Source organism: Prionailurus bengalensis, chromosome B2, assembly GCF_016509475.1.
Source record: "Prionailurus bengalensis isolate Pbe53 chromosome B2, Fcat_Pben_1.1_paternal_pri, whole genome shotgun sequence".
In the NCBI taxonomy this organism is placed as follows: domain Eukaryota; kingdom Metazoa; phylum Chordata; class Mammalia; order Carnivora; family Felidae; genus Prionailurus; species Prionailurus bengalensis.
Window position 1 is genome coordinate 62,893,430 of NC_057349.1, and position 18,320 is coordinate 62,911,749.

Consider the following 18,320-nt stretch of genomic DNA (forward strand, 5'->3'; position numbering starts at 1 on the left):
AAATCTCAGATAGTTATTGTGTGGTACTTGTAGTAAATATTAATAATTTATTGAAGTTCATTTCTTAAAAAGATCACTTAATGATATAAGTATTCCATTCAAATCTGTGTCTTCTGTTCCCAATATTATTTCACAATGAATACTCCTGTCAGGAAATCCTTTCCTACCTGGGTCAAAATCCACCCGTGGCTTCCTTTCTCCCTCAAGGTGAACACTGAAGCTCTTGCCTTGGCTACAAGGTTTTGCATAATGTGTAGAGCTCTCCCTATCCCTACCTCTCCACTCCCTATATTGTCTCCTACCGTTTCCCCTGTTCACTCCTGCTCCAGGGCCTTTACATCAGGTTACATACACCTGGGGTTTCTTTAGATATCCATCTAGCTCTCTCCATCAAACCATTTAGGTTCTTGCTCAGAAATCACTTTAAAATAAAAAGCCTCTTCTGATATCTTTATATAAAAAGCATCCCTTCATTCCACCTCTATCTTCTTTCTTAGCATTTTTAGTGTCACTTGACTTGTTAAAATTATGTCTCTATTTATTTCCTCCACTAGAATAGAAGTTTTGTGAGCAACATACATAGAACAGCACCTAATAGGAGTTGAATGAATAAATGAGCATCACACCTGAAAGTCTAAATCATCAAGTCAGCTCTTCCTAGAACCTATAAATTCAGGTGCCCCAATTGCCTAGGGTACTTTGCCAAGCGCAAAGAGTCAGTTTACAGAGAAAGAACTAGATATGCTAAATCATAAAGGACAGTTATATTTTTCACTATTGTTTGTTCTACTACACTTTTTCTTTTAAAACACAAGTTAGTGACCTGATTAGTTTAAGCTTCATATTGCCAATTAGTAATGAAGAATCCGAAATATTTGGAAAAAAATGTTTGGGCTTAATTTAATGTTTATCTTTACTTGCCTATATTCTCGTCCATTCTTCATTAATATGATTTACTGCCTTGTTTTTTCTTTTTATAAAAATGATGACCCTCTCTCATGGAGTAAGATGGTTTGAAATTCAACTGCTGCTTGTATTTGAACACTTATATGTGATCAGTATTCTGTATCAGGGCACCTAATCAAATTGTGTCATCTGTTCAAGAGTAAACTCTGGGTTTCATTATTTGAAATAACAATTACTACTTTTCTTTCATTCAAACTCGATTATTATAATGTTCTGAATTTTTTAATTCCCTTTTTCTTAGCAAATGTAGTTAGCAACCTAATTATGTAGCAACCACATTACTTTCTCAGTTCTTTAAAACTGGCTAATACCCTCACCCACTTCAAAGTTGAAATGCCCTCAGAGTTTTATAAAATAGCAGCTCAATTTCAATGTCCTTGAACCTAAGGGAGAGTATGATCTGAGTTCTATTTGAGGAATAATTTTCCAGTTTATTTTTGAATTATTATCTTCCACATATTGAGTTAATTTCCCAAAAAGTATAGGCTTTATTAAATGATTACCTTGCTGACATACTTCTAGAGGAAATGAAAACAGTTTAAAATGGTACAAGTTAACTTACTTGACTCTATAGTCAGAAACTTTGGTACTGATTCCTTTCTAGTCGGCAAAAAAATATGTATTTTTTTCAATCTGACTTTATTCATATGCTCATACTATAGCCACACCACACCAATAAAAAATAATTGTCTCAAAATATGTTCACAATTTTTTGAAAGAAAAAAATTGCTTAGTAGCAACCTCTCAGAGGTGGGATTTAATATCGACCTTTGACTTTCTATGTCAATATAAGAAATAAATAATATTTCTTTAACCTTTCTAATCTAATATTGAATATATTTGATTTATTTTATTTTGTATCAATTTTTGTATCTATTTTCATATCAGTTTTATCCAACCTGATATAATCTCATCTAATGTCTAGAAACTTGAAGTTAAAATTTGCCTGTGTGCCTAAAATCTGAAATTAACATACTATATCAGTATAACATGGTGTTATTTGTTCATGAAATTCCGATATATTTCTTAATTTCTACCACACATTGGTGATAGAGAAACTCATCCAAAAAGTTTATATTATTTTTCACCATTTCAAGCATATTTATTAGACTGAATTTGTGGTAGAGCCATTAAGGTAGATATAGGTAACATATCAGCTTCATTGAGATTATTTTTTCCAGTTTAGATGGAAGAGCAGGGAAGCTAACAATTGGATTGGCCCAGCTGTGAGATTTTTCCCAGAGGATATAATGGAAGATCAGGCACATTAATGAAACATATATGGGTACCTTCGAGTCTAATCTTTCACGACTAGGGTGGCTGGGTAGCTCAGTCAGTTAAGCAGCCAACTCTTGATTTTGGCTCAGGTCATGATCTCATGGTTCATGAGTTTGAGCCCATGTCGGGCTCTGCGCTGACAGCACAAGAGCCTGCTTGGGATTCTCTGTCTCCCTCTCTCTCTGCCCCTCCCATGCCCACGCTCTCTCCCTCAAAAATAGATAAATAAAACATTTAAAATTTTGTGACTTATTTGAATTGAAAGCATGAAGTATTAGTTAAGATGAAAGCAATAGAATCATTCCTAATCTTTATAAGTATAAAAGAAATGACAAAGTTGAATTATATGTATTTGTGTAGAGAATGTCTAGTTTTAGTTTTTACTAGCCCTTTGATATTTATTACTTTCTAACATTTTGATAATTTATTGTCAAAAGTGTAGTTTAATGACTTGTAGACAATATGAGGAATGAACTCAGGGAACAAACTTTGGTGCAAGGAAAAGCAACTTATCTGTGCAATGGTAGATTCTCTTTACATTAGCAATTAATATACCTTTAAAAAAACCTAATGAGCATTTCTTTATTTTAGGGTTCAGGTGGTATTAAAGGTGAATTTGGTGCTCCTGGAATTCCTGGGGAAAAGGTATGTGGATTTGCAATTTGTTTTTGTGCCTGTTTTATTTTTTTAAATTGTTATTATATTTTTAAATTTAAATCCAAGTTAATTAACATACAGTGTAATAATGATTTCAAGAATAGAATTTAGTGATTTGTCACTTATATATAACACCTAGTGCTCCTCCCAATGAGTGCCCTCCTTAATGCCCATCACCCATTTAGCCCGTCCCCCCCCCGCTACACCCACCAGCAACCCTCAGTTAGTTCTCTATATTTAAGAGTCACTTATGCTTTGTCTCCCTCTCTGTTTTTATCTTATTTTTGCTTCCCTTCCCTTGTGTTCATGTTTTGTTTCTTAAATTCCACATATGAGTGAAATCATATAGTATTTCTCTTTCTCTGACTGACTTATTTCAGTTAGCATAACACACTCTAGTTCCATCCATGTTGTTGCAAATGGCAAGATTTAATTCTTTTTGATCACTGAGTAATATTCTATTGTATCTATGTACCACATCTTTATCCATTCACCAGTCAGTGGACATTTGGGCTCTTTCCATACTTTGGCTATTGTTGATAGTGTGGCTGTTTTAAAAGGTTGTACCAGATAGGAAGAGAAAATATACAGAATAAGTCTGATTGTTAAGAGGTCAGCAAACTATGGCCCTGTAGCGGGCTGCCAAAAACTCCCAGTGTATGATTTTGTAATTAATGTTGTGGTGGAACACAACTACACTCATTTGTTTTCATATTGTCTTAGGCTGCTTTTATGCCATGTGGCAGTGGTAGGTAAGTGTGGCAGAGATCAGATGGCCTACAAAGTCTAAAATATTTACTGTCTGGTCCTTTGGAGAAAAAACTTGCTGACCCCTGCTCTGGAACATTTCCCATTATTACAAGAGCCCCAAAGCTTCTTAGTTTCATTATTTTATGTTATGCTATAGTATATTTTCATACATATTTCACTGTAGACATAAATTAAACATCTAAAAATATAATACCACACGAGATGTTATAAATAAAAATACAAGAGATATGTCGATCCATCAATAAAATGCTATAAATATAGTATTTATCTCCTAAAATGGTTGATTTTTCACATTGTCTTTTTTAGTACTGTAAAGATAATTCTGCATGATGAATTTACTCACAAGAGGTTAGTGTGGCCATTCAGCATCTTATTTAAGTTCGATTTTGTTTTATACATTTTTTATTTGAGTATAATTGGCATGCAGTGTTACATTAGTTTCAGGTGTACAACATAGTGATTGAACAATTCTATAGGTTATGCTGTGCTCACTGCAAGTGTAGCCACCGTCTGTCACCGTACAACGTTATTGCGGTACCACTGACTATTCCCCCATGCTGTGCCTTTTATTCCTGTGACTTATTCTGTATATTTGTTCAGTTTTTATAGAAACTTTGAAGTTGTTATATTTGTAAATTAAACTGCAATTAGTTTGTCTTATTTTTCATGATTTCTGAGTGTGTGTGTAGGCATATACACACATAACTTAAACTGCTTAATTATTAAAGTGTCACATGTTGATGCTAAGAAAATGTTCTTCTTCAGTACACTAAGTTTAGGGTAGGTTTATGTAGCTGTTTTAGCTGCACTAATTATCAAGTGAGTCCATTGTGCCTCATTATCCAGAAGGCCTTGACCCTGTGGTTATTAACATACAGTTGTCACAGGAGTACCTGAAGCTGAAGTGAGGGGAAGGTTCAGAAATTGTCAGATAGTTTTTGAGTCCTTCTTAATTGTGTCTGAGAGCTGACTGCTTCATTGCTGCTGTTTTTTCATTTTAGAAATTATTCAGCCCCATATGCAATTTTCCTTACTCTTCCTGTAGTAGTATAAATATTAGACTCAGTAAAATCTTTGTGGAATGATACCTTGCCACAATCTAATATTTATTTGGGATGCTATCCTCTTTTTTTTTATTAAAAAATTTTGTTTTAATGCTTATTTATTTTTTGAGAGAGAGATAGAGTGACAGGGTGCAAGCAGGGGAGGGGCAGAGAGAATGGGAGACGCAGAATCCGAAGCAGGCTCCAGGCTCCAAGCTGTCAGCACAGAGCCCGACACAGGGCTTGAACTCATGGCCTGAAAGATCATGACCTAAGATGAAGTTGAACGCTTAACTGACTGAGCCACCCAGGCACCCCCACTGCGATTCTCTTTTTAACTAAGCTTACTGATGACATTAATTGCAGACTCTTCAGAAGTAAACATTTATTCAAAAGCCTAATTCCTTCAAAATGCTTTTTCCTCTACAGAATACGACTCAGTCACCTATCTCCTAAGGAGATTGCCCCTAGTCAAAATTTGCTTTATACACTTATTCCACCATAATAATAATCAGATTTTTTGGATTTCAGATCATTGAGATTTTTTGAATTACTTTGAATATAGGAACTTTGTTTAAGCCAAGTGTAGAATCACTGGAGTACTTGGACTATAAAATAGATTATAGATCATTGGACATGTTTACAATGGGAAGTAAAGTTGATATAATTTTATACAGTAAATTATGGGGAAGCAAGATAACATTCTCCTGGAATACTTTAGAATAGAATTTACTAAGATTTGTTTAAAATACCATTGATTTCATTACTCCAAAGTGACATCTCTTGGGTCCTATTGGTGAAAAACAGGTGTAAATTGCTACTGATTGTGGAGGAGGCTCTCAGCTCCTAAAAGGTGCTGTCAACAGACTGAATTCAGTACAAGAACTAGATAAAGTAATGAACAGGCTCAAATCAGTCAAAATAATATCAATCAAGGGCCATGACAATAAGAAAGTAACAGGCTGGAATGTTAAATATGCAAGCTAAGCAATTCTCTGCAATACATAATTTCTTAGAAAAGAGAGGACATTTTTGGCATAGTGAAGGAACTGGAGCAAGATGTAGTGTTGCAGAGACAAACACTACTCAGAACTAAAGATTTTGCTTATTTTCCTAGAAGCTCAAATTTATAGAAAGAATTTAATGTGATGATCTGTACTACAATGAAAGTAAAACTTCAATGAATATAAAGACATATACCAGCTACCAATTAACTGGTTGAGCCTAGTAATTCTGGGAAATGGAAGCCTCAGCCCTTGGAGTCCATTTGGTTGAAATGGTGATGCAGTCAGTCTCACAAAATCAGTGAGCTTCAGTGTCTATGTGAAGACACTGTCTCCAGGGAACTTAAAAGCTAATGTGAAAAATGGATAAAGAAGTGTCATATGTATATACATATATGTGTGTGTGTGTGTATATATATATATATATATATATATATATATATATATATATGACATTAGTCAGCCATAATAAAGATTGGAATCTTGGCCATTTGCAACAACATGGATAGATCTAGAGAATATAAAGCTAAGCAAAAGAAGTCAGAGAAAGATGAATACCATATGATTTCACTCATATGCACAATTTAAGAAGCAAAATAAATGAACAAAGAAAAAAAGGGACAGCACAAAAAGTGGACTCTTAACTATAGAGAACAAACAGATGGTTACAAGAGGGGAGGTGGTGGTGGGATTAGAGAAATAGATGAAGGGAGAGTACACATCATGATGAGCAGTGAGTTATATATAGAATTGTTGAATCACTATAGTTTATACCTGAAACTAATATAACACTGTATGTTAACCATATTGGAATTGAAATGAAAAACTTAATAAAAAAAGTAATGTGATTAAAGGGAAGCTGTATCAATGGTGTTCTAAAACCAATGCAGATTGTCCTAGCAAATACTCTGTTTCTACAAGCAGTTTTCTTTGGGTCTAGTTTATTTGAGTTGCTCTTAGAGCCTCACAGACAGAATTCATGCAGCTTCCAATGGCGTTAAACATGGTATCAGACTATACTTAGCTATTGGATCCTGGTTTCATGAATCTTCAGAGACTCTCCTCAGTGACTAATACCAGTATCCATAGAATCACGACTCTTTGACCATAGCCTGTCCTCAAGATCAGAGTCACTGGTGGTACCAGGTCTGCTTCTATCTTGTCACTTAATTCACCTGTTAAAGGGATGCAACATTCTTAAGTGAAGAAATGTCTCCTGAAGAGTGTTTTTTTTGCTTCCATAATCCACAGGTTACTATTTATTTAAGATAACTCTAATGATGGGTGCCTGGGTGGCTCAGTCAGTTAAGCATCTGACCTTGGCTCAGGTCATGATCTCATGGTTCATGAGTTTGAGCCCCGTGTCAGGCTCTGTGCTGACAGCTCAGAGCCTGGAGCCTGCTTCAGATTCTGTGGCTCCCTCTCTTTCTGCCCTTGCCCTGCTTGTGCTCTGTCTCTCCTCTCAAAAAATAAATAAATATTAATTTTTTAAAAAAAATTAAAAATAAAATAACTAATGAATACTTACAGAATAAACATGACAACAAAGCTACTATGTTATCTAATGGCATGGCTAATAAGTTTTAAATATTGACTAATTAAATAAGGATATGTCAATTTTTCTTAATTTTTAAAATTTAAAAGTTTTAAAGTTATAGTTGTGAAGATGAGCACTTATATTTGAGGTAAAAATACTTCCATTGTTGTAAGATGAAAATAACTTGATTGATTTTTCTGAGTAAATTTCCAAAGAAAATTATTAGTTCTTAAAGTATGATGTATTCTCAGAACTGTATCTCCCACATCTGGCTTAATGTAACTCATACTTATCTCCCAGACTATTCATATAGCATCCCCAGGCTTAACTTTGATTCTTCTTCTCAGAATTAGTACTTCTTTCAGGCTCTTTTTCTTAGAAGTAGAAATGCTTAAGGGTTCTGTTAAAAGATAAAATAAAAAAAAAAAAGATGAGTTTTCTCACTTGGAACAAGAACATATGCAAAGTGCCATAGAACATATATCTCTGGTATAATATTCTCAAAGTAAAACTTTCTTAATTTTTTAAGGTTTACTATTTAAACTAGAAAGCTGATTTATGTTAATGCAGTGAAGCATATTCTGAGCAGTGTAGAATAGAATTTGTATTTTAGCTACATTTTATACTTACATCCAGTGTGATACCATAATAAATTAAGTGATTTGCATATAAATCCTATTATTCTAAAACAGACCTACACTTTGAAGTTTGGCTAGGTGATAGCAGTAAATTGTTTAAGTCAAAGCTTTGAACAAACTATTAGTTTCTTCTGAGGCCCAGGAGAAAAATAGTACACTAAGCAACACTATATTACGAAATCAATTTATGGGATATGTCAAGTCATGGAGAATGAAGAACTTTAGCATTTAATTAGGTTATTTTATGATTCCAATACTCATCACCTTATGTAGACTTGCACTAGGCATTCTAAACTTATATCTACAACCGTATAGCCAACACACTGCAAACAAATAACTGTCCCCTATACATTTATGCCAGCACAGCAAGTATCATTAGTTATTTGTCACTGGTGACTTCTGGGAAGCGTGGTTGGACAGAAGCCACTGTCAGTCAAAATGAGTAAATTGGATGGTCTAATTTCCATTGACAAGTAAAACACTTCATGCATAAGATCACATATACATGCACCCATACATATATGCATGCACCCACATATGAACACACGTGCTCACAACTCATCATGGTATGCGGTGGAAAATGAGATGAAGATATGGATACTGGGAGCAAATCCTGCCCACAGTATTACCTTCAAACATACCAGTCAAAGCATTCTTGTATTAACTATTTGAATATTTCAAACAAAAAATTACCTTATTCTCTATTTCACATATATATGTTAAATATGTTTTCTGAGAAGTGGGGATACTTTTTAAAAATAGGAATAATTGTTTTCTAGCCATCTTAATCCTAATAATGTGATAGTAAAAGTTGAATAAATACAGAACCTAACTGCTAAAACCAATTTTCTGTTTGCTTAATTACTTATAATTTGTTCCTAAAATGTTTATTTTACTAAGAAAACTTTCATGAAAATAACTTTTTTTCCCACAGAGTAGGTATGCAATAAATGATAGTCATCACTGTTGTGCCATTCAGATACTAACTATCCAGAGTTAGATGGCCTATGTTTGAATTGCAGCTCCAATCCTCACTTTTTAATTTTAGGGAATGTCTCTTGGTTTCTTCTAAGTTTTCTCTTTTTAAAATAGGCATTATATTGTATCTACTTATAGTTTTGTCTTAAGGATTAAATGAGATTATTCATAAAAGTGGCAGCTCAGTGCCTGATCTATAAATATAGAAGTCTCTGCTTATCAGTGGTCAACTGCAATCTGGAACAGATGGTCCTGGTTAGAAGGTCAGTAGTAGCCTAACAGTACGTCATTCACCTCACTTCATCTCATCACATAGGCATTTTATGGTCTCACATCATGACAACAAGAAGGGTGAGTACAGTACAATAGGATATTTTGAGAGAGAGAGAGAGAGAGATCATATCCACATAACTTTTATTAAGAATATTGTTATAATTGTTCTATTTTATTATCAGTTATTTTGTTAATCTCTTACTGTGCCTAATTTATAAATTAAACTTTATCATAGATGTGTATGTGTAGGGAAAGACAGTATATATAGGGTTTGATACTATCTGTGGTTTTAGGTCTTGGAAGGTATTCCTTGCAGATAATGGGGGCAGGGGGAAAGTATATCTATTTGGTAAATAGATATAATTTTAAAAGAAAATAGTTTGATGATTCTATTATTCTAAGTTTAGGCTTACTTTGAAACTAAAGTAGAACTCATTTGAGGGAATTTATATTATTTATTCAAAATACATTTAGTGAAAAACATTGAAAGTCACACATATTTTAGATAATTTTGACCTCTAAAAGCAAATTAAATTATCATGTTAGCAAACCAATTAATTTTCTATTTAACTGAAATACGTATGAGCATATCCTTTTACAATAATAATAATAATAGCCATTTACTCAATTATTATGTGCTAAACACTGTCAAGGGACTTCTTTGCATTGTTTTATTCATTTCTCACAGAATCTCTGAGGTAAGATTCATTATCATCCGTATTTCACAGATTAAGAAACTAAGAAAGTATAAAAACTTCCCCAAAGTTTCATAGCTAACAGGTAGTGGGCCAGAATTTAAATCTTACCCATATGTGTTCATAGCTCTTACACCTTAACCGTATCATCTCATCTGATAGCTTCTCAAGTATATACATTTCCTTTGCACAGAGAGTTCTGAATTAGATCTTAACTTCATTTGCCTACAGCCTGGAGAGGGAACTGTAGAGAGAGTTTCCTAAATTCTGCTGCAGGGAGGGCTGTGTTCTTTCTCTTTACATCCATGGACCTCTTTTAAAGTCTACCCAGCCGGAGAGATTCTGACTCTCCCACCCTAAGAAAATTGTATCCACCAAAATAAAATCTTCATCATATGTTTTTTCACCAAATGAAAGTATTTTGTTTAACTTTACCTTCCAAAATAAGTATTATGAAGACAACATGATTTTATTTTGTTTGGTTTTCAATTTCAAAATTATATTTGAAATAAGCTTTTAAAATTCCCATACCTGGACTGTCTGGAGATCCTTATCTGCCCTGCACACCCACCCCTGCAGACCAATCATGGCCACACTCTCCAGATTACCTTACCTCAACAGCTAGCCTAGAAAATTCTCTTTATGTTCTCTATGAACAAATAAGGTATATACAATATAAATTACTTTTGGTCATACATTTATTATATATTCTTTTGGTCAGAAACAAAAGTTTAATTTAGCATGATGAGTTTTTTAAAAAAAAATATTGAACTTCTAGAGATAAAAAGCCATATGCATTAAAGCACTTAAGAAGTATATCTGATAAAAAAAGAATGAAATCTTGCCATTTGCAACTACATGGGTAAGAGGCATTAAGGAATCTACTCCTGAAATTATTGTTGCACTATATGCTAACTTGGATGTAAATTTAAAAATTAAATTTAAAAAAGAAGAAGTATATCTGATAATGTGATGAGAGAGTTGCCAAGTTACATGACTTAAAAACAGCCAGGCTAAATATTCTCATACCGAAGAGCTTTGTGTGAGGCACTTTTTGTCATGAACTCTGGAGCCCCCAGTCTCTGCTGCTGTGGGGCGAGATTGAGCTGGGCACACCCACTGTTCCCTATCTGCCTTTGTATTCCTTTTGGGTTGGAAAATGAAATGACTGCGATCTCTGAATCTTGATCTTTCCCTTAAAAAGACATTTTATGAGAAGACCTCAGCTTCAGGAAATAAAGGCAGATGATGTTACCATTTATGAAAGTGCAGACAAGGCCAGTAGCTATTGTGAATTGTAATGAACCCTGAGACAGCCCTGCTCCAGATGTAGCATTCATGCCTTAGAGACTCAGAAACTTATAGGTGTTTATTGGAAAAGCTAGAGAATTTTTTAAAGCTATTTGGCTTTCTATCTGTATTACCTAGTTTCACCTCATTTCCCATTGAAATTTAGAATTAATATTAATTTCAGAAGTCTTCCCAAGTTTAAAAAAATAGTTAAAACACCTATTTGTATGAGACAATTTATTGTAGGAATCGAAACACTAAATGAGAAAAAGAAAGAAGAAAGAAAGAAAGAAAGAAAGAAAGGGCAATTCACCTTTATTCTAACAATGGGATATTTCCTTTCTATGAACTTGTCAAATTTACAAAACAAGTATGAGCCGCGTTAGAGAAAATACCTCTTAAACTGAGAATCATCTATATACTTCTGTATTTCAGAAAATTCTTCAGCAAATGAAACAGTCAAATCTGGACATAGGATTAGACTTCTTATCACAACCAGTATTCATAGAAAAAATGGCCACAATGAAAACAGTTTTGTCAGCCTACTCTTGTCTCACTTATTAAAGTTACAAGAATGATACTTGAATTATCAGTGAAAAATTATCGCCTTTACATGGAGTAATCCTCATTTCATTGTCTTATTTGTAGGCATTATTTGGATTCAATATAGCAGTAAGAAGCAGAAACCTGAGAATGACAGAGGGAATAGGACAGGAAAAAGAAAAAGAAACTTGCTCACTCTGCAGTTGATTTTATTTCTTAATGGTTTCTTATTCCCTTCTAATGCCTTCCACTCACACCCCAAGAAGAGCAGTTGGCAGAGAACACAACAGATGGATGACAAGCTCAACACATGCAGTGGATCTGGCACCCAGGCACTTGACTTTTATTTGCTAAACAGCCAGATTTCGAGAACTTAGTCTGCTGATGTTCCTACTTGGTTTAATGCACTATGAGAATCTAGCACATAAATATTAAAATATTGCCATAGAAAGATCACACGGTCTCTGTTTCTCTGCATAGTTTAGTGGCTAATTATTTTATTCTTTATTTAAAGGGGTAGATGGTATTTGATAAAGACATCTATAATTTCAGATTAGAGTTTTCTAAAAGCGTCTCTGTCTAAAGGAAACAGACATAGCCAGTGTAAGGTACCGAATGAACTTGTTAGATACTAAGTAGAGGATTTGAGAGCATGATCACAGATGATTGGTACCTTTCTTCGCTTCGACCATCACTGCATTTTCACACATTACCAGATTCAAAGCTCAAGAAAAATTACATCTTCTTGGTAAAGTCTCGTTGACACAAGACGAATTAACAGCCCCTTCACTCTGCTCACATAGTATTTTATTTACATTATCGGTATAGTTTGTGTCTTTGTCTCTACTGTGAGATCCAGGAGAACAAGGTCTTGTTCCTGTAACTGCAGCACTTGACCCAGCATATGGCACCTGATTGATTCTAGATAAATGTTTGTTGATTTATTCAGAACTCAAGTGGACTTAGCCCAAGGCCAATAAAGAAAAGAAATTGAAGATGATTGTTAGAAAACTGTGCTGAGGGGTAGTTGGAAAAGGAAGTGGTGCTTCAGTACAAGTCTTCTGTACTTTCCGCAAAAGCGTGCTTCAGGGAAATAGGAAGGTAGGAAAATCTCTTATCTACCTAGCAAAGCTTGCAGGTGGTGCTTCCTAGAGTGAAATCTAATAGAAGTGTGTGCAGCTACAGAATTTGTTTCCCATTTTCTCTTGGAGAAACTATGTTCTTTCTTCTCTTCCAAGCATAAACTTGAAGAAGTTATCATGCTCTTTTTTCCAAATAAGGTTTGAAAAAATTCTCCTGACTTTCTTACAACATTGCTAAGGCATATTCTTTCTCCATATCTTCACAACGATTTACCTCAGGGCTAAAGATAAATAACCAATGACTTCGCTAGTGCGAAGTGCATTTAAGCTCCAGTAGAAGTAATTGATATGGAGTAGAACTATAAATTACTCATCACGAGGAATACTTTGGACAGGAAATAGTTTGCACTTACTAGTATCTCACTGACCTCAATTAGGGGCTTACTGATGACACTTTCCTTCTCTTTATATCTTACATCATCTTTCACTTGTTAGAATGCTTGATTCAGATGTCAGTTACTATACTTTGGATATTTCAGGAGATGATTCACATTAAATGTCTTCTATTTCCCTAGTACTTTTATGAAGCTTTGAGTTTACTTAAATACTGTTTTATAACTCATCTCAGAATATAGTGAAATCCAAAACACTTGTTCTTGACAAATCCACTTAAAAAATCATCACAGGTACATAGGAGCCCAGATTTTTAGTGGGCTCTACAACATTGTCCAACGCCCAGTTCCCTAACTTTGTTAGATATGGAAAGAGTTGTTTACCTGTCCAAATAATTTCAAAGTTACTTGTTTCTTGTTTTTTTTTATTTTAATAACTCAGTATAATTTTCATTCCATCAATTTATAAAAGGATTGTAAGATATATTCCCTCAAAAGAAAAACTTAATGGTTGTAGTTGACTACAAGCTCAGTGTATACTTAAGCAATTCAACTTTAAAACAACAAGTTGTGTTAATATAAGTACTATATAGTATCCAGAACAAGAAGTGTGTGTGTGTGTGTGTGTGTGTGTGTGTGTGTGTGTGACCCTCCTGTTTTTATTCTATGTGGTGAGATCATTTCTGGAGTGATGTGCTGAATTCTGAGTTCCATATTTTAGCAGATATATTGGCTGACCAATGTGCACCCAGAAAACAGTAACTAACATATTAAGGGACTCCAAACTATCATTTGAAAAATTATTGGTTTACTGAATAGGCTTGATAGTGACACAAAGGGATGTCATACATAAGACCAATAAGATATTTTTCCTTTGTAATATAACACTAATGAGCAAAAGGGCGCCTGGGTGGCTCAGTCCATTAAGCGTCTGACTTGGGCTCAGGTCATGATCACGTGGTTCATGGGTTCAAGCCCTGTGTCAGGCTCTGTGCCCACAGCTTGGAGCCTGGAGCTTGCTTTGAATTGTATGTCTCCTTCTCTCTCTACCACTCTCTTGCTCATGCTTTGTCTCTGTATCTCTCTCTCTCTGTCTCTCTCATAAATAAACTTAAAAAAAACACTAGTGGGCAGAAATTTGGGGAAGGTTAATTTGACTTCAGAAAGCATTATTGCAGTATTTGCATATAGAGTTGTTTTGTTCTGCTCTCCAAAATACAAATTAAACAGCAAAAGTGTCTGACTACTGAAGTTTCCAGTAGAGTCAGTACCTCGACAAATGTTTTGACGGAGGTGGTGGATAAAAAGGTATGAATTTATTCTTGTCCCTATGTGAAAAACTGCCCATCCTGCTCATTTTCTAAGTATGTGCACTTGCGTATACTTGTGTCCCCAATACATGTACATTCAGGTTAATAGTTTTTGAGATGGTAGATGTTGGGTTTAGCTACTACTAACTCCCCATATTTACATTACTATGATTAAGACATGTATCAACCATATATTGCCTTTAAGTGGGCTGGTTTTCCCTTCTTTGAAATGACCCATAAGAATAAGTAATAATAGGATCTCACTCATTTTATGGTTAAGAATGATATAAATTTGCCTTATCCTGAACATTAATACGATAATATATCCCCATGTGTTTGCTGCATTAAAGATCAAATACATATGAATAATTCAAAAAGTTTGAAGTTTTAAACCCTATAAGGTATACAGTTTTTTAACTTGATGATTTACTTCTTGGAATGAAGTCCAAGAAAATAGAAGGAAAAAATAATCCTCCCTGAAATAAAAGACTTAGATTGGATGAGATGTCTGAAAAAAAAAAGGTGTATATTCTATTTCCTGAAATGCTTAGTTGAGTGGAAACAATTTAAGAACCATAAAAATTCAATTTTTGAAGATTACGTCCTGAGTAAAGCAGATGTATAGTCGGAAACATAGAGGTCAAGTTAGTGATACACAAAATCAAAATCAGATTTACTTTTAGCTGCCTCTTTTATTGGTTTTCATGCTAGAATTCTGGCATTCCATTTCAGATGTTTCTTCCAGCTATTTCGCTCAACATTCAATTTAAGTAAATTTTCTCTTAATAAAATGAGTTAATTAGTAGGATAATACTGATATATTTCCAAGTGTATACTATATTTGTAAAGGAGATTAAGTTACTGGAAAATATACTGTAGAATGAAATGATGGGCCACATTAAATTTTTAAATATAGAAACAGTATTTTAGTAGGATCTCAGTCTTTTTTTTTTAATGTTTTTTATTTCTTAGTGTGTGTGTGTGTGAGAGAGAGAGAGAGAGTGCATGTGTGTGTGCAAGCAGGGAGAGGGGCAGAGAGAGAGGGAGAGAGGCTCCCAAGCTAGCACAGAGTCATGTGGGGCTCTACACAGGACTTCACACAGGGCTTCATGCGGGGCTCATTACAGGGCTCATTGTGGAACTCAATCCCACAACCTGAGCTGAAACCAAGAGTCAGGCGCTCAACCGACTGAGCCACCCACGCACCCCACATCTCAGACTTTAATTTTTTTTATTTTTTTAAATATATGAAATTTATTGTCAAATTGGTTTCCGTACAACACCCAGTGCTCATCCCATAAGATGCCCTCTTCAATACCCATCACCCACCCTCCCTCCCACCCCCCATCAGCCCTGAGTTTGTTCTCATTTTTTAAGAGTCTCTTATGCTTTGGCTCTCTCCCCCTCTAACCTCTCTCTTTTTTTTTTTCCTTCCCCTCCCCCATGGGTTCCTGTTAAGTTTCTCAGGATCCACATAAGAGTGAAAACATATGGTATCTGTCTTTCTCTGTATGGCTTATTTCACGTAGCATAACACTCTCCAGTTCCGTCCACGTTGCTACAAAGGGCCATATTTCATTCTTTCTCATTGCCACATAGTAGTCCGTTGTGTATATAAACCACAATTTCTTTATCCATTCATCAGTTGATGGACATTTAAGCTCTTTCCATAATTTGGCTATTGTTGAGAGTGCTGCTATAAACATTGGGGTACAAGTGCCCCTATGCATCAGTACTCTTGTATCCCTTGGGTAAGTTTCTAGCAGTGCTACTGCTGGGTCATAGGGTAGGTCTATTTTTAAGTTTTTGAGGAACCTCCACACTGTTTTCCAGAGTGGCTGCACCAGTTTGCATTCCCACCAACAGTGCAGACTTTTACATCAGAGTGTGGATACCCAACTTTTTAAACCAAAACAAAAAAAAATCACCACAACATAGTATATAACTTTCAATTTTCTGGGCTTACATGTAGTTACAAGCAAATTTCCATTTACTTGTTTAATCTGCCTTTCTTTGCTTGGTCTCTTTGGGACTAGGTTTATAAACTATAGCCCTGGGGAATGTGATTTCTTATCAAGTGTCCTTCAGACAGCTTGTATTTCCTGCATAATAAGAAAAGACATAGATTCCAATGTCAAAGGAATCAGGAAAACTAATAATTTATCTTTTATGCCTAGCTGTGCTTACTTCAGGGAAATGTGCAGTGATAAAAAGGAGGTAAAATGAAATCCTTTGATCACTTTTTCAGAAAGCCACCAGCTGGCCCTAAATCACACCTAAGTTTTTTCCAAAAGCTTCCCAAAGAGGTTTTACTTTGAATTCTGGAAAGGGTGCTTTAGATTGCTCTGTGAAGTTGAAGATCGGCTATGCATTACAGTAATAACACAGCAACACTGCTGTCAGCAGCAATGTTAGATTTGGCCCTGCTTTGTATTACACATATTCATTCACTTGTCCTTCTGTACTTTGAATTTGTAACAAGAAAAGGACACAGGTCCTTTGTTGGAAAAACCTATAATAGAAAGTCTGTGCCTCAGAAACAAGTTTGGAACATTCTGGTAGCTATGAGAAACATTCATTGTAATTTTCTCTCAATAATGCACTGAAGTATTGATCAGAAGCCAAGGGAGAAACTTCTTATTTCTTTGTTTCTGCTGATACTGGGAGGAAGGAGGAACAGCAAGAGTCCAGAAAAAGCAGCTAATGTCCACCCATCCAGTAGTTTTAGGTAGGCATTTATTTGCTAGGTAGAATTCCATTTGACCTCAAGCTGCATTAGGTTTTGGATATAGTCTTTAGTTTTTATGCTACCTAACAAATCTTTTTTTTTTTGGGGGGGGGGGGGTTGGATATGAACAAAAACAAATATACTAATTTATCCCTTAAGAACTAGAAAAATAACAAATGATTTAAAATTACTAAAAGTTTCAAAATGGCTTATCTCTGATAACTTCAAGAAAATCAGCGAGAAGAAAATAAAAAGGTTTCTGAATACCAGTCTTGCAAACTTTAAGCTTCAACAGTATCCACTCCCAATCTGAAAATCGTGTACCTGCTGGTGTGTGAAACTGAGTTTTTCCTGGGAGAATAATCAGTTGGTATCCATGAGATTATCTGGGAATTTAGGATTAGGTTTACAAAACAAATTCCTAGTCAGGAAAGAGTGGGGACCAGTGAACACTGACCGTAGGAAAATATAACATTTTAACTGCAATAATCATGAAATCAGTGTCCATTAAAGAGAGAAAAACAGCTTGATATCACAGTTTCAGCGATTTTTGGTATCCCGTTAGCAGTGTTTCTGGGTGGAGCCCTAAACTGACATGTGCCAGAAGTGACTTTAGGTGCTAGTACTTGGAACACATAGTACATAGCAGTGGGCTCTAAACAAAGAAAAAGAGTAGATACTGTCACTACTTTTTTTCCCCCAAAAAAGTATTTTTGGCAGTGTATGCTGTATCAGTGTACTTTGCTGGATTACATGCCATATCTTGTTATGATGTGTAACTTGTAATATGATATAAAACATTATATTAGACCAACCGATGAAACTAATTCTGCTCCTTATGGACAAGTGGACATACTTCTGCGATGAGTAACTGAAGCTCAATTTCCACAGAATGTTCCCTGGTGTCAAATACTGAATGTGCTTTTACTGTCACTTTATCAAATGAGATGGGAAGTTTCTAATATATTTGTATAATAGTGCCCGAGGTCTAGAACTATAAAAATGTTTTAAAGAATAGAAATATGCTTATTACATAGGTAAGTACATTGTATTTTATTGATGCTTCAACACTTAATTACACTTAGCAGCAAAGTTTTGCCTTTACTGTTTAGTATATTTTTTGATGATAGCAGTT

The 18,320-nt window shown here is 34.9% G+C and overlaps 1 protein-coding gene across 1 annotated transcript in view; it reads left to right on the top strand.

Annotated features, from left to right (window-relative positions):
- Nucleotides 1-18,320, top strand: part of COL19A1 (collagen type XIX alpha 1 chain) — a 346,821-nt gene that overhangs the window by 77,887 nt on the left and 250,614 nt on the right. Inside the window, exon 10 of the mRNA XM_043591732.1 lies at nucleotides 2,836-2,889. Within this exon, the coding sequence (XP_043447667.1) occupies nucleotides 2,836-2,889 (54 nt within the window). The remainder of the gene's footprint in view (nucleotides 1-2,835; nucleotides 2,890-18,320) is intronic.